This window comes from Pogoniulus pusillus, chromosome 41, assembly GCF_015220805.1.
Source record: "Pogoniulus pusillus isolate bPogPus1 chromosome 41, bPogPus1.pri, whole genome shotgun sequence".
Classification (NCBI taxonomy): domain Eukaryota; kingdom Metazoa; phylum Chordata; class Aves; order Piciformes; family Lybiidae; genus Pogoniulus; species Pogoniulus pusillus.
Window position 1 is genome coordinate 1934992 of NC_087304.1, and position 20777 is coordinate 1955768.

The window sequence follows — 20777 nt, forward strand, 5'->3', positions numbered from 1 at the left end:
GCGGTGCGGGAACACCGAGGGGCGATGCGGGAGTACCGAGGGGCGGTGCGGGAGCAGCGGGGGGCGGTGCGGGAGTACCGGGGGGCGGTGCGGGAGTACCGGGGGGCGGTGCGGGAGCAGGGAGGGGCGGTGCGGGAGTACCGGGGGCGGTGCGGGAGCAGCGAGGGGCGATGCGGGAGTACCGGGGGGCGGTGCGGGAGTACCGGGGGGCGGTGCGGGAACACCGAGGGGCGGTGCGGGAGCAGCGAGCGAGCGGCCAATAAAATGGATGTTTTTAGTGAAAAACCCCCAGCGGCTCCCGTGTGGTGTCTCGGGGAGCGCGGGACAGGGCGCCCGGGGCCGGGTCCTGGGGTCGGGGGAAAGCCGCAGCTGCCTCCTCCGGGCCGCTCGGAAACGCTGCTACCGCGGAGGTGTCAGGCGGGCGCCGGTCACACGGCAGCTGTCATGGCGGCCGCCATTGCCTCGGTAGCTGTCATGGCGGCCCCGTGCGCCTCGGTAGGTGTCATGGCGGATACCGGAAGCGGAAGGCTGCTCGGCACGGGGCGTGTCCTTCTTCCGCGTGCGGCGGGGGAAGCGCGCGGCGGTGAGCGGGGGGGGGGGGGTGGGGGGCACAGAGGGGCAGGGGGCACAGGAAAGGGAACTGGGGGGTACACGGCAGGGGACTGGGAGGATTGGGGGTACAGGAAAGGGAGCTGGGGGCACACGGCAGGGCACTGGGAGGACTGGGGGTACAGGAAAGGGGAGTGGGGGCACACGGCAGGGCACTGGGAGGACTGGGGGTGCAGGAAAGGGGAGTGGGGGCACACGGCAGGGCACTGGGAGGACTGGGGGTACAGGAAAGGGGAGTGGGGGCACACGGCAGGGCACTGGGAGGACTGGGGGTACAGGAAAGGGGAGTGGGGGCACACGGCAGGGCACTGGGAGGACTGGGGGTGCAGGAAAGGGGAGTGGGGGCACACGGCAGGGCACTGGGAGGACTGGGGGTACAGGAAAGGGAACTGGGGGGCACAGGGGAGTAAAAAGCAGGAGTAGCTGCAGTGAGCGAGGGGTGCAGCAGGGGAAAGGGGCACGGGGGAGGTGCGGCAAAGGGCAGCTGGAGGGAAGTGGGCGCCCGCGAGTGGGGCAGCTGGGGTGGCAGCAGCAGTGCCAGGGGCACTGGGTGCACTGGGAGGGTTCCGGCAGTGCTAACGGGACCGGGCGACACTGCAGCGCTCACCGAGGCAGCTGGGGGCCGGGGTACGATGACGCGGGAGTGGCAGGGAGGCAGAGGGTGTGGAGGGTGCTCTTGGCTGGGGTAACTGGGGGCCTGTGTCGGGGAACCCCTTCCCCACTGACCCCCATGGCAGGGCTGTCCTCAGGATGCTGGCGCGGGGCCGGCGCCTGCTGGGCTACTGGAAGCCGCTGTTCAGCGGCCGCCTGCTGCTGCTGACCAACACGGCGAGCTGCGGCGTGCTGCTGGCCACCGGCGACACGCTGCAGCAGGCCTGGCACCGCCGGCGCCACCCGGACAGCGAGCCCCAGCTGGCCCGTACAGGTGACAGCCCAGAGGGGGGGACACAGACATGAACGGGGCGGGGGGAGGGAAGGGAACAGCCTGACACGTTCACAGAATGCCAGCATGGATTGCTGGCACCTCTGGAGATCACCCAGTCCACCCCCCCCACCCAGGGGCACCCACAGCAGCTTGCCCAGGGTGGCATCCAGGTGGGTTTGGAAGCTGTCCAGAGAAGGAGACTCCACAGCCTCTCTGGGCAGCCTGCTCCAGGCCTCCAGCACCCTAAAAGCGAAGAAGCTTTTTTCCTTAAGCTCAAGTGAAGCCTCCTGGGTTTCAGTTTGTGCCCTTTGTCCTGGCCCTGGGCACCACTGAGCAGAGCCTGGCCCCATCCTCTTGCCCTGCACCCTTTAGCTGTTGTGGAGCATTGATCAGGTTCCCTCTGGGGCTGCTCCTCTCCAGGCTCTGCAGCTCCAGGGCTCAGCCTTTGCTCCTCACGGAGCTGCTCCTGCACTTGCCCTGGCTGAGCTTGGTGAGGTTCCTCTCTCCCACCTCTCCAACCTGGCCAGGTCTCACTGGGTGGCAGCACAGCCTGCCGAAGTGCCAGCTGCTGCTCCCAGGCCTGTGTCTGAGGCTCCTTGTGTCCCTTCACCCAGGTCACTGGTGATGATGTTGGACAAAACTGGCCCCAGAGCCGACCCCTGGGCACTGCCAGGAGCTTCAAGCCTCCAAACTCAATCATTTGATTCATGCTCATTGTCACGAGGCAGGGAGTTTGGGACCACCTCCCTGGCACCATATGAGGCCAGAGCCTGTTCGTGCCCTCCCCAGAGCTGGATGCGCTGGGGGGTGCCAGGGAGGTGCCTGAGCAGCCAGGGAGGGGGCAGCAGTGTCTGCTTGCAGGGCGCATGTTCGCCGTGGGCTGCAGCATGGGGCCCCTGATGCACTTCTGGTACCTCTGGCTGGACGCTGCCTTCCCTGCCCGCGGCGTGCGGGGCATGAAGACTGTGCTGAAGAAAGTCCTCATCGACCAGCTGGTGGCATCGCCTGTCCTGGGCGTCTGGTACTTCCTGGGTACGTGGTGGCACCCTCCCTCTGCCCGTGCTGCTGAAAGCTGGCCGTGGTGCTGGCACCGACACCTGGCACCCTCCCTTGGGCTTCCTGGAGCTCCTCCCTCTGGCTGCCCTCTTCTCCCACGGTAGGGTTTCTGGCGTGGTTTTGAGGTGCCTGGGACAGCTCAGATGGCATTTCCCACCCACACTTCCCAGCATGGAGCCTTCTGAGCACTGACATCATTCTGTGCCCACAGGCATGGGCACCCTGGAGGGACAATCGCTAGAGGAGAGCTGGGAGGAGCTGAAGGAGAAATTCTGGGAGTTCTACAAGGTAACCACAACCTTTGAGCTCTTCCTTTTGCTCCTGGCTGCTCTCAGCACCACTCAAGGCCACACCTGGAGCCCTGGCTTCAGGTTTGGGCCCCTCACTGCAAGAAGGACATGGAAGGGCTGGAGCAGGTCCAAGAAGCTGGGGAAGGGTCTGGAGAACAGGGCTGGGGAGGAGCAGCTGAGGGAGCTGGGGGTGTGCAGCCTGGAGGAAGCTGAGGGGAGACCTCATTGCTGACCACAGCTCCCTGGGAGGAGGCTGGAGCCAGGTGGGGGTTGGGCTTGATAGGGCAAGAGAGAACACCCTCAAGTTGCCCCAGAGGGGGTTTAGATTGGGCACTAGAAGAAACTTCTTCACTGGAAGGGTTCTCAAAGCCTGGCACAGGCTGCCCAGGTTGGTGGCTGAATCCCCACCCCGGAGGTGTTTCAGAGCAGTGTGGATGTGGTGCTGAGGGCCACGGTGGAGCCCCAGGCTGGGCAGGGTTCGGGTGGTTGGGCGGGACGCTGGGGCAGGGTTTTGCGAGGCAAGCCCCGGGCGGTGCCCTGGCTGCTCCCCGCAGGCTGACTGGTGCGTGTGGCCCGCGGCGCAGCTGCTCAACTTCCTCTTCGTGCCGCCCACGTTCCGAGTGGTGTACGTCAACGTGGTCACGCTGGGCTGGGACACCTACCTGTCCTACCTCAAGCACCGGGTGAGTCCTGGCACTCTGCTGCCACCAGCTCCTGCCTTGCCAGGCTCATGCCGAGTGTGCCTTGTTTCTGTTCCTTCCCAGCCTGGCAATCCCCCACGCCCCGAGCAGGACTCGCCGCGGCAGAGCCCACGTGGAGTGGAGATGTAGAGTGAGCTGCTTCTGAGAACCACAGCATTCCACAGCCTCCTGCCCACAGTGGGTGGTTTTCTGGGCATCGCAGTGGCTGTGGCTCAGTGCACCCAAGGGAGGTGCCAGAGACCACTGCAGCTGGGCCTGGCAGCTGGGCCATCTGCCCTAGGTGGTCAGAGCTGCAGCTCAGGAAGACGATTTCTGTTCACCCACAGGAGCTGCCACAGCCACACTCAGCCTCTGGCTGCCCAGGGAGGGTCCTGGTGCTCTCCCTCTGCTCCAGCCAGGTGCTGCACCCTTCTCCAGGGCAAGGCTGGCCCTTTGCTCCCCTCCAGCACCCTCCTCTGCTCCCATCCACCCAGGCGCCTGCCTTGCTCCCTCCTTGGCTGCGTGGCAGAGCGTTGCTGCCTCTTCCCGGTCCTTTCCCTGCTGCCTCCAAGCTGAAGACGTCCCTCAGCTCCTTTTCACTCCACCTGGCACCCACCTCCCTGGTGCCAGGCGTGGGCATGGCTGCAGCCGCCCCAGTGCTATAAAAATCAGGCTGTGAGCGCTGCGGTAGCGTCGCCACGGAGGCGGCTGGGGGGTTTCTAAGGCAAAGTTCTGGCAGCATTTGGACCTTGGCAGCACTCTTCGTGGCAGCCCTGCAGCTCCCTGGGGTGAGCTGGACACTCACACCATAACCCAGGAACTTACTTCCAGCAGTGATGGAAAATGCCTAAATGTGAGCGGTTTTTTTTCCCCCCCTCAAAACTTCAAGCTGTGCCTTTCTTCTTCCGGCCTTGTCCCTCCTCACACATCCCTGGGGAGCCACCAGCCCAGCCACCAGCCCTCCCTCCGCGCTGCTGAGCCGGCCAGGAGCCGTTTGCTGAATGCTAATTAAGAGCCCAGATCGTTTTTCACAGCACCCCAGCAGGGTGGGGGTTGGGAGGGACCTCTGGAGATCATCCAGACTAAGCCCCTGCACGCAGGGCTCTGGCTCAGCAGCCCCAGGGCTCTCAGCCTTTTCTCCTCAGAGAGATGCTCCAGGCCCTGAGCACCTTCCCAGCCTCCACTGGACTGTCTCCAGCAGTTCCCAGTCTGTCTCTCTGGAGCCAGGGAGCCCAGAACTGGACCCAGTCCTCCAGCTACAGCAGGGCAGAGCAGAGCAGAGCAGAGAGGAGAACCTCCCTTGACCTGCTGGCCACACTCTTCTCACTGCACCCCAGAAGCCCTCTTTGCCACAAGGGCACATTACAGGCTCATGGTGACCTTGTCCTCCAGGACTTCCCAGGTCCTTCCCCTTGGAGTTGCTTCCCAGCAGGTCACCTCTTCCCTGTCCTGGTTGCAGAGGCTTCTTCCTCTGCAGGTGCAGTGCCTGCCCTTGCCCCACTTGAAATCCAGGGGGTTCCTCTCAATCCAGCCTGGGGCTTTTTGGGTCGTCCTTGGCACTGAGCTTAATACCACAGGGCCGAGGAGAGACAAGGCTGGCCCATGGAGCAGAAGGACCTCCTGCATCCCTCCTTCCCTTGCAATGAGCCCAGGACCCAGTGACCAGCATCGATTTATTTCTTCACACCATTTCTCCATACAGTGATTGTTAGGAAATTGAACTCTTTTGACACTTTTGACATTTGTACAGTACAGTAACTCTGCCAGAAGTAAACTTCACAAAAAACAGGGAAGGGGAAAGGGAGGAGGGGTTGGGGGTGTGGGAGATGGGATGAGGCAGGGTGAAGGGGGAGGATAAAATCCGTAAAACAAAAAGACAACAGCTTCAAGGAAAACAAAACCGAGGGCAGCAAGACCTCCGGGTCCGGCACCGCTACAGAACAGCCACAGGTCACAGTCTGCACAGAACACGAACTACAGAACACAGGAGCCCAGCGCCCTGCAGCCAGCCAGCCCTGCCCCTCCGAGCCCTCCCCACACCCTTCCCTCCCTCCTTCCCCACCAGCCCTGCCCCCAGACTCGGGCTGATTGGCTGCAGCTTGCTGGGGCTGGCCTCACTCCTGCATTATCATCATCATTGGTTTACCCTTTAAATAATAGATTGGTTTTAAAAGTGATATTCACAAGCAAGGTTAGCACACCGAGAGAGAGAGAGAGAGAGAAAATCATCATCGTTATTAATCGTGAGAACAACTGCACCACCACGGCCACAGCACAGCAGGTCACGCACACAGCGTCACTTCCTACCCTATTTACAAGGGGGGGGTGGGGGGGAGGGTCTCTTCTGTACAAGGGGGGGGACGGCAGGAGCATAAATTAGCATCTATTTGTACAAATAAACAAGAGTCAGGAGAGAGCCATCCACGGGAGGGGAAGGGGACACAGGGCAGGAGAGGGCAGAAAGAGCCCCCAGGAGCTCCTTGGGCAAAGAATCACTGCCGTGATGTGGAGGGGGGGGGGACACGTGGGGACAGCAGCTGGGGTGAGGGTTTAGGATCCCATCGCAGCTTCCACACTTCCAACCCTGGGTAAGGGTGGGGGGGGGGAGGTGGGGCTGGGCCCTGCTCCCCAGGGTGGGGGACTGGTGGTGATGGGAGGAGATAAAATGTTCCTGGGAGTGGTGGGGGGCTTGGGGAGTGATTGAAGCAGAACAGGGAGGGTCTTCTACTAGCCCAGGCTTAAAAATAAATTAAGGGGGGGTGGGGGTGCAGCCTAACTGAATTTGGGGGGGGGGGGCTCCTAGAGGGGCTGCAGCCCTTTCGGAGATACCAGCAGCAAAAGCCCCCGCAGGATCCCCAGCAAGAGGGGCTCGGGGGGTGACGGGGGGAGGGGGTGCACTGACCAGTTTTGGGGGGGGTACGGGAGGGGCTGGCCCTAGCAGGCACAGTCCTGGTGCGGGGGGGCCTGCTGGTCTGTGAGCTGGGGGCCCTGCTTGGCGCCGGTGACCGCGGGGTCAGCTGTGTCCAGCGACTCCGACATCTTCTCGCAGATGATGTCCACCAGCCGCTCGAAGGTCTGCTTGACGTTGATGTTGTCCTTGGCGCTGGCCTCAAAGAACTCAAAACCTGGGACACACAGACCATGCCACGGGTAAGGGGACAGCAGCGCTGCTGGCCCCCACCCCACTGCCACGCTGCCTGCAGCCGTGCACCATGGGCAGCGTCTCACAGCTGCTGCTGCGCTCCTTCAGCACTGAAAGGCTGCGTGTGCCCAGCCAGGGACACTCAGATCTGTCCTGTCCCCTCCCCCAGCAGCTCCCCACAGCTAGTGGTGGGTTTGTGGTTTATGAGGCCGTAACCAAAACCACCTCCCCCAGTGCTCACCACTTAGTTACTCTTCATTCTTTACATCGAGTGACAAGTCCCCACTGCCACCAAGGCAGAGAAGTCACAGCAGAGGAACTGAGCTCCTCATTAAAGGATTGGCAGGGAGATGGCTGTGCTGGGTGCCCCTTCCCCCAAAACTCACCCAGGTGCTCAGCGAGCTGGCGACCCTTCTCCGAGGACACCACACGCTCGTCCTCCATGTCACACTTGTTCCCAACCAGCAGCACCTGGGCGTTGTCCCAGGAGTAGGTCTTGATCTGGGTGGACCTTCAGGGGAAGACAGAAAGGGGAATCATGCAGGGAGGCAAGAGCATGGTGCTAAGGGCATGCCTGTGATGGTGGGGGGCACAGTTTGGGGGTGGTCTCAGAGTCCCCTCTGGGCACTCACCAGTCCTGCACGGCGTTGAAGGACTCCTCGTTGGTGATGTCGTACATCAGGATGAAGCCCATGGCCCCGCGGTAGTAGGCAGTGGTGATGGTGCGGTACCGCTCCTGGCCAGCTGTGTCCTGGGTGGGGTGGGGCAGAGCAGCACATCACCCCCAGGGACAGGGGACACCAGCAGCTTGCAGGGTCCTGCCCTTCGGGCACGCTGAGGGGAAGCAGGGGCCCCAGAGCCACCTCCCTCCCCACCAACATCACCCCTGGCACCTCCAGCCCCAGCAAACAGCAGAGCAGCCCCGCACCGAGCACCTCCAAGCCACACCGGTGCTGGGGCCCGATGGGGACAGCCCTGGGGCCTCACCCAGATCTGCAGCTTGATGCGTTTGTCGTTCCTGTAGATGGTCTTGACCTTGAAGTCGATGCCCACGGTGCTGACGAAGGCAGGCGTGAAGGAGTCGTCGGCGTACCGGAAGAGGAAGGAGGTTTTGCCCACACTGCTGTTGCCGATGATCAGGATCTTGAACATGTAATCGAAGTTCTGGTCCGAGGACTCCTTCTGCCCATAGCGGGAGTCGGTAGCGGATGCCATCTGCAAGGCGGAGGAGAGGCCATGACGGGGACGGCGGCTGCCAACTCACGCCACGCCGGCCCCGGTGCCGCGGTTCGGAGCCGTCTGCCGCCGGTGCAGACACCGTTAGGTGTGTCATGGCATCACAGTATCACGGTGCCACCCGATTTTGCTTCAGGATGGGCGAGCATCACTGCGGGTGTGGCATCACCAGAGGGCTCTGCCAGGCCAGCTCCTGTCACTCTCAATCCAAGGACCCAAGAAGGTGCCCACAGCAAAAGTGGGGTGTACAGACCCTGGTGTTTGCCAGGGTGCCACGGCAGGGGTGCAGGGGGCAGCCGGGTGCCGCTGCCTCTCCCGCATCGCCCCCATCACAAAATGGCACCTGAGCAGTGCCCCTACATGCCGTGCCCAGACCCGGCCGCCACTTCGGCAGCAGAGCGGGGGGCCGTGGGGGTGCCGTGGGGAGCTGTGGGGAGGGTGGTCGGCGCTCGGTGCTGGGGAGCAGGGGTGAAGGGGTGATGCCAGCCAGAGATGCACAGAGGTGGGTGCTTGCCCAGGGCTGCAGGGCGCTGCAGGGTGCTGCAGGGTGGAGCACAGGGACGGAGGGCAATGGGTGCTGCCGGGTGGGGTGCAGGATGCAGGATGCTGATGAGCGGGGAGCGTGCAGGATGCTGATGGGGAGGCGGTGGGGGGGGAGGGTGCAGGGCGCTGCCGAGGGAGTCCACAAGGTGCTGGTGGGGGGTACGCAGGGTTCCGCAGGGAGCGAGCCCAGCCCTTGCCCCCTCCCCGCAGGCCCGAGCCCGGTGCACCGAACGACCCCCACCTCCTGCCTCCGCTGCCATCTCCGCCTCTCTCCCCCCTCCCTCCGCTGCATCATCCACCCCCACCCCCACCCCCAGCGCTGCAGCCGCCATTCCATCCGCTCGCGGACACCCGCCTCCTCCCCGTACCCGCGGTGCCGGTACCGGGGGGCGCGGGCCGGGGGGTACCGGGAGCGGGGGGCCGGGGGGGGGGGGGGGGTGCGCGCGCTCACCTCCAGCCCGCGCTCGCGCCGCTGCCTCCTTTGCCTCCTGCAGCGACTGCAGCAGCGGCGCGCGCCGCCCCTGATGACGTCGCAACGGGGTGGGGGGGTAGGGGATGTGGGCGGTGCGTAATATGTAAATTACACCAAAGAAAAGCTCTGATTGGTCGTTCTCAGTGTGATAGACAACAGGGCGAGACCCACGGCGAGGGGGTGACGCCCCCTCGCGGCGAGGCGCTGGCTGCGGTCATTACCTCCCCCCGCGCTGTGCAGTTGGTGCGGGCCGCCAGCGCCCCGCGGGCCTAGGGCGGTACCATCCCTGCCTTGGGCAGGGGGCGCCGGGCGGACCATTTCCCCTTGGTGGGGGCCGTGAGCTAGGGTCGTTTAAGGGTGGGGGGGAGCCCTCTTAGCCTTCACGGTCACGACATGGCCCCCTGTCGTGATGGCTAGCGCAAGCTGCGCTCAGGCCTGCAGTAACGGGCAGCCTGACCCTGTTTCCTGACAGGGGCACCTAGCCCTGAGGTCCGCAGTCCTCCCGGTGCTCCCGGTGCTCCCGGTGCTCCCGGTGCTCCCGGTGCTCCCGGTGCTCCCGGTGCCCGGCCCAGCTGAGGCTAGAGGCACAGGTGGGCGGCCGTGTCCTGCCCGGGCCCCTCGCGTCCTCCCTCGCCCTGAGGCCGTGGCTGGGGATTAGGAGCAGGCAGCATATGGCGGCCTCGAGGGAGGGTGGCAGGGCCCGGCCTGGAGCTCCGCAGGCCCCGGGGCAGTGGCACTCCCCTGCCCGGGCCTGCTTCAGCCCAGCCCGCAGCCCGGGAGGCACCGGGAGGCTCCCAGGCAGCAGGTTGTGCCGTGAGGACTCCAGGGTCCCGGTGCAGGGGCTCTCACCCAGTGTGCCACCGTGCGGGGGATGGGCACTGTAACTGGCCAGCAGCAGCCGCAGCAGGGACACGGCCAGGAGCCCCCTGCGCAGTCCATCAGGGCATGGCCAGGAGGCAGGGATGGTTCCAGCTGCCATGGGTGCTGCCCCTGTCTCCTCTGGGCACCCTCCTCGGCCCAGCTCCTCAGCTAAGCAAGGGGCACAAAGAGCCTTTTGAACCAGGTCCTGCCCTGCTCCCAGACAGGCAGAGAGCTTAGGGTTAGATCTAGGTGCAGAGTGAGCACATTCAGCATGCTCTGGGAAAACAGAACTGGTCTGGTCCCTGTCACAGAATCCCAGAATCAAGCAGGCTGGAAGAGAGCTCCAAGCTCAGCCAGCCCAAGCTAGCACCCAGCCCTGGCCAACCAACCAGACCATGGCACTCAGTGCCTCGTCCAGGCTTTGCTTGAGCACCTCCAGGGACAGCGACTTCACCACCTCCCTGGGCAGCCCATTCCAATAGCAAATCATCCTGCCCTGCTCCATCAGGAAGCATGTGGGGATGCTGGGGACCCACCCCTAAAGTGGGAATGGCACTGAGCCACCCACCAGCCCCTGTGGCACCCAGCACTGCCTGCCCAGTCCCTGAAAATCAGCTGGGCTGGTAAAGGAGCATGCAGCTCCCCGGGCCTCAGTGCCAGTGAAGGAACACAGGTCGGGCAGTGGGTGAGAACTGGCAGGGCCCCGCATGCCAGGGCAGTGCCAGGGCAGTGCCAGGGGTGGGGACGTGTTTGCAGATACAAATCACCAGTGGGAGCAATGCGGAAGAGCAGGCAGGGGCCCTGCGCCGTGCCAAGCCGGCGATTAAATATTTACCTTAGCAGGTTGTGTTTGCCAGCCTGGGCTCCACCGTCCCCGGGAGGAGCTCGCGTTTGTGCGGACACGGAGCCAGGCCCTCCTCGGTGCCCAGCGGGAGACGGAGCCACCAACTGCACCGGCCCCCGATGGAATTTAGCCCAGCTGGCACAGCCGCGGCTCCCGTGCCTGCAGAAGAGGTGCTCACAAGGCTATCGTTCTGGGGAGAACAAACCAGGTTTAATGTCTGGAAGGTGAAGGGAGACACAGAAAGGACCCCCGGGGGTCACAGTGCCCGCCGGGCCCCGCAGGGCAAAGTCCAAGGGCAGCGTGTGGAGTGCTGGGCACCGAGCAGGAGCAGCCGTGGGTGAGCACGCTGAGGTGAGGCTTGGATTCAAAAGTGAGCTCCAAAAGGCTTTACAAAGTGAAACCTGTCCCCAAATAAATAAACCACTGGACTTGTGCCCATGCCGTGTCCTGGTGCCTGGCTGCACTGAGGTCCCTTGGGCTGGGTGCTGCCACCAGCACCCTTCACCTACCTCCCTGTCCTCTGATGAGAGGCCACCCGGAGAGATGCCAAAAGGCATTTGGCTGTGCCTGGCTGCTGTGGGGCACCTCTTCCTGGAGCCCTGTGGGGTACGATGTCCCCAGGGCTGGGCTGGGGCAGGAGAAAAGGACCTCTCCCAGCAGCTGTACGTGGGGACACCAGGTAGGAGCAGGGCACAGTTACTGGAAGAGGGCAAACAGCATCTTCGTGCCCATCAGGACCTGCCCATCTCTCACACAGGGACATGCCTTGGGTCCCCCAGCAGCTGCCCTAGTCCCTGTGCTGTAGATGCTCTTCACCACCATCTCTCCACTGCTCCCAGCCCTTGATGGGGCAGTGCCCAGTCCCACATCCCAGTGGCAGCAAGGGGACCCACCAGCTGGTGCCGCTATGTGCCCAGGGGCAGGAATGTGACGTTGCCCTCCGTGTCCAGACACAGCCCCTGGCTGCCCTCAGGCCCTGGCACCAAGCGCCTGCCGCCACCGCCGTCCTTTGTCAGTGTCTCCTCCAGTGCCTGCCGGTTGTCCACATCCCTGGGGCGGGTGACAGGCAAGTCCCTGTCCTGGGCGCCGGGTGACAACTGCTCCGTGTCAGCCACCTCTGAGTCATCTGTGGCAGGTGTCTTGGAGCCGCTGTTGTCCTCATCCAAGGGGCTCTCAGCCCCTTCCAGTTCCGTGTCCGACTCAGCCTCCTCCTCCTCCTCCAGCGTCAGCTCGAACTGGAACTTGTCGGTGTTGGCAGGGGACACTCCGGGTCCCTCGGGTGGTGGGGAGGGGCTGCGTGGGATCATGCTCTGGTACCATTCCCGGTTGTCTTCCAGTGTGTCCAGGATCTCCTGGGCATCAGGGTGCACCAGGTCTGCCCATGTCTCCCACAGCGGGTGGGCTATGAAGTCGATGAATCCCACCTAGAGGAAGGTAGACCTGAGCCCCCAGCCCAAGCCTGTGGGCCCCATCCCAAGTCCCACACTGCTGCCACACCTGGGACTTCTCCACGGAGGCTGTGTGCTTGTCACACATGGGGCTGATCTCCATCCCCTTCTCCCGCTCCCGGTCGCCCTGCCGGAAGAACTCCACCATGATGCGGTCAGTCCACTGCCGGTACAGCTCCAGCGGCTTGGTGGGGTTGCTGAGGTCAGCACAGTGCACCATGTTCTGCAGGACCTGAGGACAAGGACACAGCAGCACTCACCTGAAATCTTTTCTCTTCCAGGGCTACCACTGCTCTGCCAGGAACCCCCTCAGCCGTGGCCATCTGGGGTTGGGAAGAGTGGTGGCACCAGGCAGGACATCCTGGCAGCCCTGGCTGGAGCCAGGATCAACGCCCACAGCTCCAGGAAAGTTTCCCCACACGTGTCCCTGTGCCCACCTGAATCCGGTCAGAGTAGTTGTCCAGCAGCAGCACCCCCAGGCTGGTCACCTTCTTGGTCTCCACCATGGTCTTCAAATCCGCCAGCAGGTTCATGTGCTTGGACATGTCTGTGGCCAGCACCTGGCAGCACAAGCCAGGAACAGGGCTCAGCCTGACCCCACCACAAAGCCCCACTGGCTAGGAGCCCACAGCCTGGGGTGGCCCAGGCCTCCTCATACCATGTCAATGACCATTTTACGCAGTGTTTGCCTCTGCTTCTTGCTCAGGTTTTGGAAGATGTCACAGTTCTCCTCCTGCAGAAGCTTGAAGCCCACAGCCAGGTGGTGGTTCTCCAGCACGGAGGCATCATTGTACATCAGTGCCAGCTCCGAGTCTGCAAGATGGCACCGGTCACCCGAGGGTGTCTCCTGGACACTGGGGGTCCCTCATTCCCCCCTAGCTCCATCCCTGTGCCCCAGCTCACTGGTGTTGATGAGGAACTGGTTGGAGACACCAGGGTGGTCGACGTCGTGGATGGCACTGGCGAAGATGGCAGCCATGATCTCCAGGTCCGTGAAGACAGCCTAGAAATGGTGGGAGAAGGCATTGCAGATGTGCTGTGGCAGGCACCTGTGGTGGCCTTGGTGACCTCAGAGGACCAGGCCTCACCTCCAGCGCAGGCGTGGAGAGGAGGACGTGGGTGGACTGCGCCACGTCGGCGGCATGGATGCTGTTGTGGTAGGCCACGTCGGCGCGGTAGTGATCCTCCAGTGTCAGCATGTAGGTGATGAAGGTGTTGGCAGGGATGTGGAAGGTCTTCATCAGGTCACGCTCCTGCAGGGAGGCAGCAGGGGGCTCGTCCCCACCCGGGCATGGCGCTGGGGGCATCCTGCTGGGGTGCTCACCTGGAAGATGCTGTACATGAGGGCTGTCAGCGGGCGGTTGCCTGAGTACTCGGCGACTTTGAACACGTTGAGCCCCCACTTGTTGGTGTCCTCCAGCTCCTGGGGATCACAGCGACACAGGTCTGTGCCAAGCCAGCACTGGGCACCCCGTGGCCGGCTAGGCCATCCACGCTGGGGCCCACCTTGGCCAGCAGCCCCTCCTGGTCAGTCTGCACCCCGAAGCGGGGGATGCCGGCGGCACTGAGGCTGGAGCCGTGGGTGAGCTTCCGGACGCCGCTGATCTGGGACATGGGACGCTTCCTGCGCTCCTTCTCCTTGTCCTTGGCCCTTGCCGAGGGGATCTCCACTTCATGCTGCTTGTCTGGGCCGGCACGGGGTGGGGTGGGGGGGCCATGAGCACGGCTGGAGCCTGAGCCCCTCCCCGTAGCCCCCCAGTCACGCTGATGACGTCAACTGATGTGGATAAAACCATGGCAACGGGGGGGAGGGGGAGGCAGAAGGAGGGAGTGGGGGCCTGCATGGGGGATGCCCAAAGCTTTCCCTTGCCCCCCCCACTGCTTGGGGCTACCTGCCTGATGTAGAACCTGCACCCTGCCCTGGGCACCACCACAGGGTCCCACCACCCGCAGGGCACCAGCACGCACCAGTGCTGCCAGCCAGGACAAAGGCTGTGACACCCCCCAAGGCAGCCAAACCTTATGGGGGCACCTGAAAAAGCCCCCACTGGCACCATCCCCTCAGCCACCCAGTGCCACAAGGTGCCACACGATTCGTGCCCAGGTCCCTGTGCGTGCCGAGCCCACCCTGCAGCTGCTAGAAGAGAGATGACACCGAGCAAGAGTCCCCAGGAGGTCCTCACCCAGGAAGGTCCTGGAGATGTACTCCGAGACTTGGTTTCCCGAGCGGCTGGTCCCCGAGAGGTGCGACAGCTCCCGGCTCAGCATCCGCCTGAACTGCGGGCAGCAGGCGGGGCTCAACGGGGCGAGGGGCAGACAGGGACCCCCCTGCCCGTCCCAGGGTGGGCTTCAAGGTGCAGGGGTCTCCGTGCCCACCAGGCTTTATGCTGGGGACCCTTACCTTATTGGAGGCCATCTCGCTGACCGAGTGCCTGGTCTGCAGCGTCTCCAGCTGGTCCAGGCACCAGTCCAGCTCCTCCAGAGTCTCCCGCGAGAGCTTCTGGTGGGCATCCTCTGCTGGGGGCACCCGCTGGCTTGACAAGGGACCTGCCAAAGGCATGGCCGCCCAGCCCGGGGGCACACACACGGTGCCACTCGTGCTACTCAAAGCTCCAGGGATGGCTGTGCCATCCCGGGCCCGGGGGTTCACCAGCTGGACTGCTCACATCACCCTCTGTTCACAAGGGCCGGGGGCAGAGGAGATGCCAGGAACCAGCCAGGTACTGGGATCGAGCATCCCCAGGCAGTGGGGCTCAGCCCCATCACACCGTCCCTGTCACACGGCAGCCCTGGCACGTGGCGTGCCATGCTGTCCCCGTGGGGTGACAGCCAGCCCCGGGGCAGTCAGGCTCCCACGGGGCCCCGCTCGCCGCCTGGGTTTTATTAATGGAAGGTTTGACGTCAACGGAGCCTTTCCACTGCCGCCACGGGAGGAGCTGCTGAAAACCAGACATGGATCCCAAAGGGCAGCCACAGCCCTGCCCTGCCCGAAGAGGGGGCTCCGCTGCACCCCCTGTGCCCAGTGGCACCCACGGCAGGAGCTGTGGGGGCAGCCAGCCCACCCCAAAAGCAGCCCCCGTCCGCCCCCAATGCTCACCACTGAGCCCAGCCTTGCTCCCAGAGGGCAAACTGCTGCTCGATGCTCGCCTGCAAAACATGGGGGGGCTGAGCAGCCAGGACCCCCAGGGCGGTATGTCCCCTGCCACCACTGTGAGTCAGAGCCCCCCACTCAGGTGAGACCCTCGCCCACCCCACAGCCAGCTCACTTGATGCCAGTGCGGTCCTGCAGATGGGTCAGGTTGCTCCGGACAGTGCGGAGGCTGGCCAGGACCTGGGGGAGCAGAGAAGGCTGGGGCCGGGTGGACCCCCCCAAGACACCCACCCCGGTGGTGGGTGCGGGGCCATGTCCCTCCCTCGTGCAGAGATGGCACCCACCTGTGCGAACGGCGTGACGATCATGTCCTCTCCGTGCCTGCGGGAGCACAGGGATGTGAGCCTCAGAAGAGGGGACTGGGGGTCCCCGGGAGGCTTGGGGAGTAGCGGGGGTGACACTTACAGGTCACTGGCAATGGAGGAGTTGCGGGACATGGCTTTTGGGGACAGGTCATAGTCACTGTCAGAGCGGTAGAGGAAGGACTCGCGGCGCTGGCCATGGGTGAAGCTGCCCTGCAGGACCAGCCCCGCGCCCGGACTGGCCTGGGGGTCCAGCGAGGCCCGGCCCGGGGGACCATTCTCCAGGTCAAAGCTGCAAGGGGACAGGGAACAAGGCTGCAGGTGGCTCAGGGACCCCAACCCACGGGTGTAGGGGCAGAGCACCAGGGGATGCCACCAGCTTTGCCAGGCTCTCTGTGCCACCATCCTGCTCAACTCAGCATGCCCCAACTGGATGGCCCCTGTTGTGGTGCCAGCCACATCCCTGCCACCTCCAGCAGTGAGAATGGGCACAGCTCAGTGCCCATGAACCCCCTCAGCACACTGCCAGTACAGTGGGCTCTGGGACTGGGGACATGTCCCATGTCACCCAGGTGGGACAGAAGACCCTGCCCTGAAGCCCTCCGCTCCCGAGACTCCGGGGAGGGCCAGCTCCTGCTCATCCTGTACCCTTGCTGGCCCCAGTGCCAAATTGCCCCAGGCCCTCAAAAGCAACAGACTCCATCAAGAGTGGCTCAGGGCACCGTGTCCCGCAGGGGGGGATAGCGTCCTGGCCATGGCACAGAGTCAGGGGACGTCGAAGGACAGAAACTGCTAGAGAAGCCAAGCCCTGTCCCTTGGGAACATGCCGGTGGCAGCCTGGGGACACCCCCAAGCAGAGCTACCCGGCAGCCACGCAGGTCTGCCGGGGAACGAGAGGCATGAGGACAGCGACAGTGACGCTGCACTGTCCCCATGGCGGCCGCAGACGCCTTACCCCCTCCCCTGCGCCGCTGACCCCAGAGTCATGGGAAAGACTGTGCAGGGACGCAGTCAGGGCCACTCAGCGCCTGTCCGCTGCCGCAGGGACGGAGGAAGCCACCCCAGAGCACCGGGGGAGCTGCGAAAGCTTGCGTGCCACTGGTGCCACCCTGTCCCCATCGCGCCGCCGGGAACTTGGCACCTACCAGATGCAGGAGTGCCTCCGGGATGGGCACCTGCTGCCCGCCAGCATCTCCCTGCTCCGGCAATGCTAACGGCAGTCTTGGTGTCCAAAGCGTGGCTGTCCCCAGCAGTGCCAGCTAGGCACCACGTCATACCATCCCGCAGCCCCTTGTTTTCCTGCCTCTGCTTTGCGTCCCCAATGGTACCAGGGACACAAAGCAGCATTGTGGCTGCAACGGCCCCGCGAGTGATGCCCGCGTCTGTTCCTGGCCCCGTGCCACCACCTCTGACCCCAGTGCCAACACAGGGCACAGCCCCACGTCTCCAGGGTGGGCAGAGGGGACTCGAGCCCTCACCAAGGGGCTGGTGCCAAATGAAGGCTCCTTGTTTTGGTGACAGGCTTTGGGCACTAACGCTGGCAGGCGGAGCAGGCTGGCAGGGGGGCCGGGGGCGCTATTAATAGATGCTGTGGCTGCTGAGCACAGATCTGCTGATCCCCACCGTGCCTGCACAGGTGGGGCTGGCACCCACCAGCAGCCTGGGATGTGGGGAGGGAGCACCCCAAAAAAAATCCTCTATATCTCTGTTTGGGGGGGGCAGGGAGGTGTGGGAATGTGCCATGGCTGGTAGTTTGGTGCCAGGAAAAGCCCCTCTGCCATCCCCACCACAGCCCTCTTGCTGTGGGGCAGGCACTCATATCTCCAGTGTCCTCTGCCTGGGCATTGCCCCAATGAGTGTGCCCGTGCTTAGCCAGCTGGCAGCTGCCCCCTGCCCAGCTCAGCCCCTGGCAGCGCGGAGACCCCTGATGTCCCCCACTCGTCTGCCAGATCCTCGTGGGCACACAGCCCTGGGGACGTGCCACAGCACTGAGATGGGTCCGCACTGACCCCATCCCAGCTGCATAGCCCCGCTGCCTCCTCCCACGTGCCCACAGCCAAGTGCTGCCCCTCACCAGGGCCCCCCCGCAGTGTCCCCTCTGCGGGCACCCACCGCCGTACCCCCCTTACCAGAGGGTGTGCGCCACGGTGAAGCGCCGCTGCAGGCGGATGCTTTGGGACACCAGCAGCTTCCTGAAGAGCACGGGGGAATCGCGGGGGGAATTGCGGGGCGAATTCCGGGGGGAATTGCGGGGGGATGCCGCTGGCGAAGCCCCCGGCGAGCAGTGCCCGGTGGGCAGCATGGCGAAGCTCAGGGACCCCCGGTGCCGTGGCGAGGCCGCGCTGCCCGCCGGTGCGAGCAGGAAGCGTGCGGCCGCCCCAGCCCCGGCCCCGGCGGCCCCGGGAAAGTTTCCATCCCCCTCCCGCCCGCGCCTGGGAAATTAAACAACTGCCTGGCGACGGCACACGGAGCGGGACCCCGGCTGCGCCCGCCCGGTGAGCGCCCGGCTGCCCGGGCACGTGGACCACGCTGGCCTGGTGCCACCGGCCACTCTCCTGTCCCCAAGGTGGCAGCTGCTCCCGAAAGGACAGGGGTGCTGTGCCCAGACACGCAGCAAAATGCCATGCCGAGCCCCAAGTGGTTGGACACACAGAGTGGCTATGCCACGGTGCCACCAAGGGACATGGCTGCATCCCGAATGCGCAGTGTGGCCGTGCCAGGGTACCACCAAGGGACATAGAGTGTGGAGCATCCCAGACACACAGTGTGGCAGTGCCATGGTCCCACTGGTGACCTGTCAGAGCAAAAACTGCCCCAGGGCTCACATCGTGCCCCCAGCCCCTACTTGCTGACGTTCTGAGCCCTTTCCTGGCCAGCAGGGAGCAGCAGGATGAGTCCCAGCCAGTGGCAGTGGCCGTGGGAGCTGGCACATGCTCAGCTAGATGCCATGACGGCTCTAGGGCAGCTAGGGGGTACCTGCTGTTCCCAACGGCCACAAAAATAACCAGCAGCTGGCAGGGACCCAGGAGGGACAGCAGCTGGGCCCTGCTGCCACGGCACGGGGACCCTGAAACCCACCAGGCAGGATGCTGGTAGTGGGGTCCCACTCACTTCCAAGGGGCTGCAAGCACGATCGTGGGGACAACAGGGCAGAGGGACGCTGGGATGGGGGGACACTAGGGGACAGACCCAGCCCCTTCCCAGGCTGCCTGGCAGGCAGCAGCCCCTGGGACAGCTGCGGCAGGAGTGGCTGCAGGACAGCCAGTCCCCGTCCGTGGGACAGACAGTCCCTGTGCCCTCCTGGTCGGACACGTGTCTGTGCAGGGGTGGACAGCGAGTGACACCAGACCCAGGGTCTCGGACGTGCCAGCTTCATGCTGTCCCTGCAAGCCGGGCTGGGACAGGCACGGGGAAGGGAAGGAATGGGCCAAAAATAGCCCTGCGGCAGCGAAGGGACTGAGGTCACCTCTGGGCAGGGCCAGCCCTGCAGTGGCACCCTGTGGGAGAGGGGATAGGGACGAGGACAGGGTGAGGAGGATGAGGACAGGGGACAGCAATAGGGGTGATAAAGGATGGAGATGACAGAGGTGGAGGTGACAGGGATGAAGGTGACAGGGATTTGGTGACGTGGATGGGGACAGTGTGGTGGGACGGAGGTGATGAGAACAGGGTGACAGGGACAGATGTGATGGGGGTGGGGACATGGGGACAAAGTCCGGGGGGGGGGGGGGGGGGGAAAGGAATGAGAAGTAGCAAGGACGCGGACGGGCGGTGAGTGGGACGGGCGTCTGCGACCGGAGCAGCGGCAACCGTGACAAGGATTTGTCCCAAGCTCAGTGCTGCTGCAGCGGCCACAGGCATCGGTGGTTCCGTTGGCGCTGGTGCCTCGGGGTCTGTCCTAGGTAGCCGCTGTTCGCTTGCCAGTGCTGAAGCCGGGGGTGGCACCGACAGTAGCTCCCGGTCCAGTACCCCCTTCCCGATGGTACCACCGAGGCCAGCAAACACCTCCCTCGACCCCGTTCCGCTCTTACCGGGGGGGCTCGGACTCGTCGCCACTGCTGGGGCCGCTCTCCTCGATGGTGAAGACCACCCGAGTGCCCTCGGTTTCGGGACACCGGGCTGCCTCTGCCAACCGGCAGCCTAACGGCGGCAATAACGGGGTCCCGGAAAAACGCCGGCGGACGGCACCCACCGCCGCTGCCGGTCCCAACGGAGCGACTTCAGTGGCGTCTCGGCAGCGCTGCGGGGAAATGGGGCGGCGATGAAGGGGCGCGTGTACCGGGGAGCTTTGCAGGGTGCCGATGCCGGTGTTCGTGTGAGCCCCCAACTCCGGGGGACCCCTCCGGTAGCGGCCGGGCGCCGGTAGCGGCCGGGCGCCCCCTGCTGGACAGGGTGCTGAGGTGCACCGAGGGGGTACTGGGAGGCACCGGGGGGTCCCGGCAGAGCGCGGCGGAGGGAGGGCGCGTGTCACGGGGCCGGTGCACCGGGAGCCGCTGGGTGAGCAGCACAGGAAGCCGCCGGGACACCCCCACAGCTTCCTCATCCCACCGCCACTCGAGGGAGCCTCTGCCCCCGCCCCTTCCCCGCGGGACCCCGCCGGAAAAAAAACCGAAGCCGGCGCGCAATTACGCAGAGGTGAATAATAATTAACCGCCCATTAAGGGGATAATTAACTCCCTCTGGACGCCGTCAGCCCGGTTATTGCTGCCCGGGGGCCCGGCGCTGGGACGCTCACACCGGGACCCCCCTCCATGGGGACTCACCCGCTCGCCCCTCCCGGTGCCCCCTGGTCCCGGTGCCGCTCTCACCTCCGCGCCGAAGAAGGGCAGTGCCGTCCGACTCCGTCGCATCGCTGTCCCTGCTTGGGGAAGCCCCAGGAGCTGCGGCCGGGAGGGGGTTCCGCGGCGGGATCTCCCCTGCCCGGGGCCGAGACCGGCACATGCCGGTTCCACCACCCGTGATTTGTGGGCGCCGAGTCCCCGGCTCAGCCCCCACCTCAGGTCTCGGGGTCACATACAAGCGCCCTCAGTACAGAGTCCCTCACCCCAGTGACTCCAAGCGTTGGGTGAAGACAGGACACTCGAGGGACCAGGGCATGGGGCCACAGGGGTGGCCCCCAGCGTGCAGCACCCAAGGTATCAGACTGGTGGCACCACATCAGCGCTCGACTGTGGGTACCCCATTTCCTGCCATCCCCCAGGGAACTGGGACACATTAG

General features: G+C 64.7%; 3 protein-coding genes across 6 annotated transcripts; 1 reads left to right on the forward strand and 2 right to left on the reverse strand.

Annotated features, from left to right (window-relative positions):
• The first annotated feature begins 552 nt into the window (after nucleotides 1-552).
• Nucleotides 553-4404, forward strand: MPV17L2 (MPV17 mitochondrial inner membrane protein like 2). 3 transcript variants are annotated; one of them, XM_064174757.1, is made up of 6 exons: nucleotides 553-583; nucleotides 1347-1534; nucleotides 2396-2566; nucleotides 2802-2878; nucleotides 3435-3563; nucleotides 3645-4404. In XM_064174757.1, the coding sequence occupies exons 2-6, from the start codon at nucleotides 1360-1362 to the stop codon at nucleotides 3708-3710; spliced, it is 618 nt and encodes a 205-aa protein (XP_064030827.1). In that variant the 5' UTR covers nucleotides 553-583; nucleotides 1347-1359; the 3' UTR covers nucleotides 3711-4404. The 3 variants fall into 3 exon arrangements, with proteins under 3 accessions (XP_064030827.1, XP_064030828.1, XP_064030830.1); XM_064174758.1 differs by lacking the exon at nucleotides 553-583 and having other exon boundaries at nucleotides 1092-1534; nucleotides 3645-3758; nucleotides 3908-4404; XM_064174760.1 differs by lacking the exon at nucleotides 553-583 and having other exon boundaries at nucleotides 1092-1534; nucleotides 3465-3563.
• An 815-nt stretch (nucleotides 4405-5219) lies between these two features.
• Nucleotides 5220-9022, reverse strand: RAB3A (RAB3A, member RAS oncogene family). Its single transcript, XM_064174761.1, has 5 exons — nucleotides 8933-9022; nucleotides 7690-7917; nucleotides 7335-7453; nucleotides 7089-7213; nucleotides 5220-6685 (listed from the first exon to the last, which is right to left on the reverse strand). Exons 2-5 carry the CDS (start codon nucleotides 7915-7917, stop codon nucleotides 6495-6497), a joined length of 663 nt encoding a protein of 220 aa, XP_064030831.1. The 5' UTR covers nucleotides 8933-9022; the 3' UTR covers nucleotides 5220-6494.
• A 1824-nt stretch (nucleotides 9023-10846) lies between these two features.
• On the reverse strand, nucleotides 10847-16806 carry PDE4C (phosphodiesterase 4C). Of its 2 annotated transcripts, none has more exons than XM_064175296.1 (15): nucleotides 16705-16806; nucleotides 15663-15851; nucleotides 15542-15578; nucleotides 15373-15437; nucleotides 15204-15253; nucleotides 14508-14623; nucleotides 14290-14383; nucleotides 13613-13791; nucleotides 13431-13529; nucleotides 13195-13359; nucleotides 13010-13109; nucleotides 12765-12919; nucleotides 12544-12666; nucleotides 12156-12338; nucleotides 10847-12082 (listed from the first exon to the last, which is right to left on the reverse strand). In XM_064175296.1, the coding sequence occupies exons 1-15, from the start codon at nucleotides 16749-16751 to the stop codon at nucleotides 11564-11566; spliced, it is 2121 nt and encodes a 706-aa protein (XP_064031366.1). In that variant the 5' UTR covers nucleotides 16752-16806; the 3' UTR covers nucleotides 10847-11563. The 2 variants fall into 2 exon arrangements, with proteins under 2 accessions (XP_064031366.1, XP_064031365.1); XM_064175295.1 differs by having other exon boundaries at nucleotides 14508-14653.
• Between the last annotated feature and the right edge of the window lie 3971 nt (nucleotides 16807-20777).

Excerpts from the sequence above, each read along its gene's own strand:
- MPV17L2 (XM_064174757.1), top strand. The coding sequence starts at position 1,360 with ATGCTGGCGCGGGGCCGGCGCCTGCTGGGCTACTGGAAGCCGCTGTTC. Across the intron at positions 2,879-3,434 it reads AATTCTGGGAGTTCTACAAG|GCTGACTGGTGCGTGTGGCC; the intron begins GTAACCACAACC and ends TGCTCCCCGCAG. Across the intron at positions 3,564-3,644 it reads TGTCCTACCTCAAGCACCGG|CCTGGCAATCCCCCACGCCC; the intron begins GTGAGTCCTGGC and ends GTTCCTTCCCAG.
- PDE4C (XM_064175295.1), bottom strand. The coding sequence starts at position 16,751 with ATGCTGGCGGGCAGCAGGTGCCCATCCCGGAGGCACTCCTGCATCTG. Across the intron at positions 13,792-14,289 it reads CATCTCCAGGACCTTCCTGG|ACAAGCAGCATGAAGTGGAG; the intron begins GTGAGGACCTCC and ends GTGCCGGCCCAG. Across the intron at positions 13,110-13,194 it reads TCTCCACGCCTGCGCTGGAG|GCTGTCTTCACGGACCTGGA; the intron begins GTGAGGCCTGGT and ends CACCATTTCTAG.
- RAB3A (XM_064174761.1), bottom strand. The coding sequence starts at position 7,917 with ATGGCATCCGCTACCGACTCCCGCTATGGGCAGAAGGAGTCCTCGGAC. Across the intron at positions 7,454-7,689 it reads GCATCAAGCTGCAGATCTGG|GACACAGCTGGCCAGGAGCG; the intron begins GTGAGGCCCCAG and ends CACCCCACCCAG. Across the intron at positions 7,214-7,334 it reads TTCAACGCCGTGCAGGACTG|GTCCACCCAGATCAAGACCT; the intron begins GTGAGTGCCCAG and ends CTTCCCCTGAAG.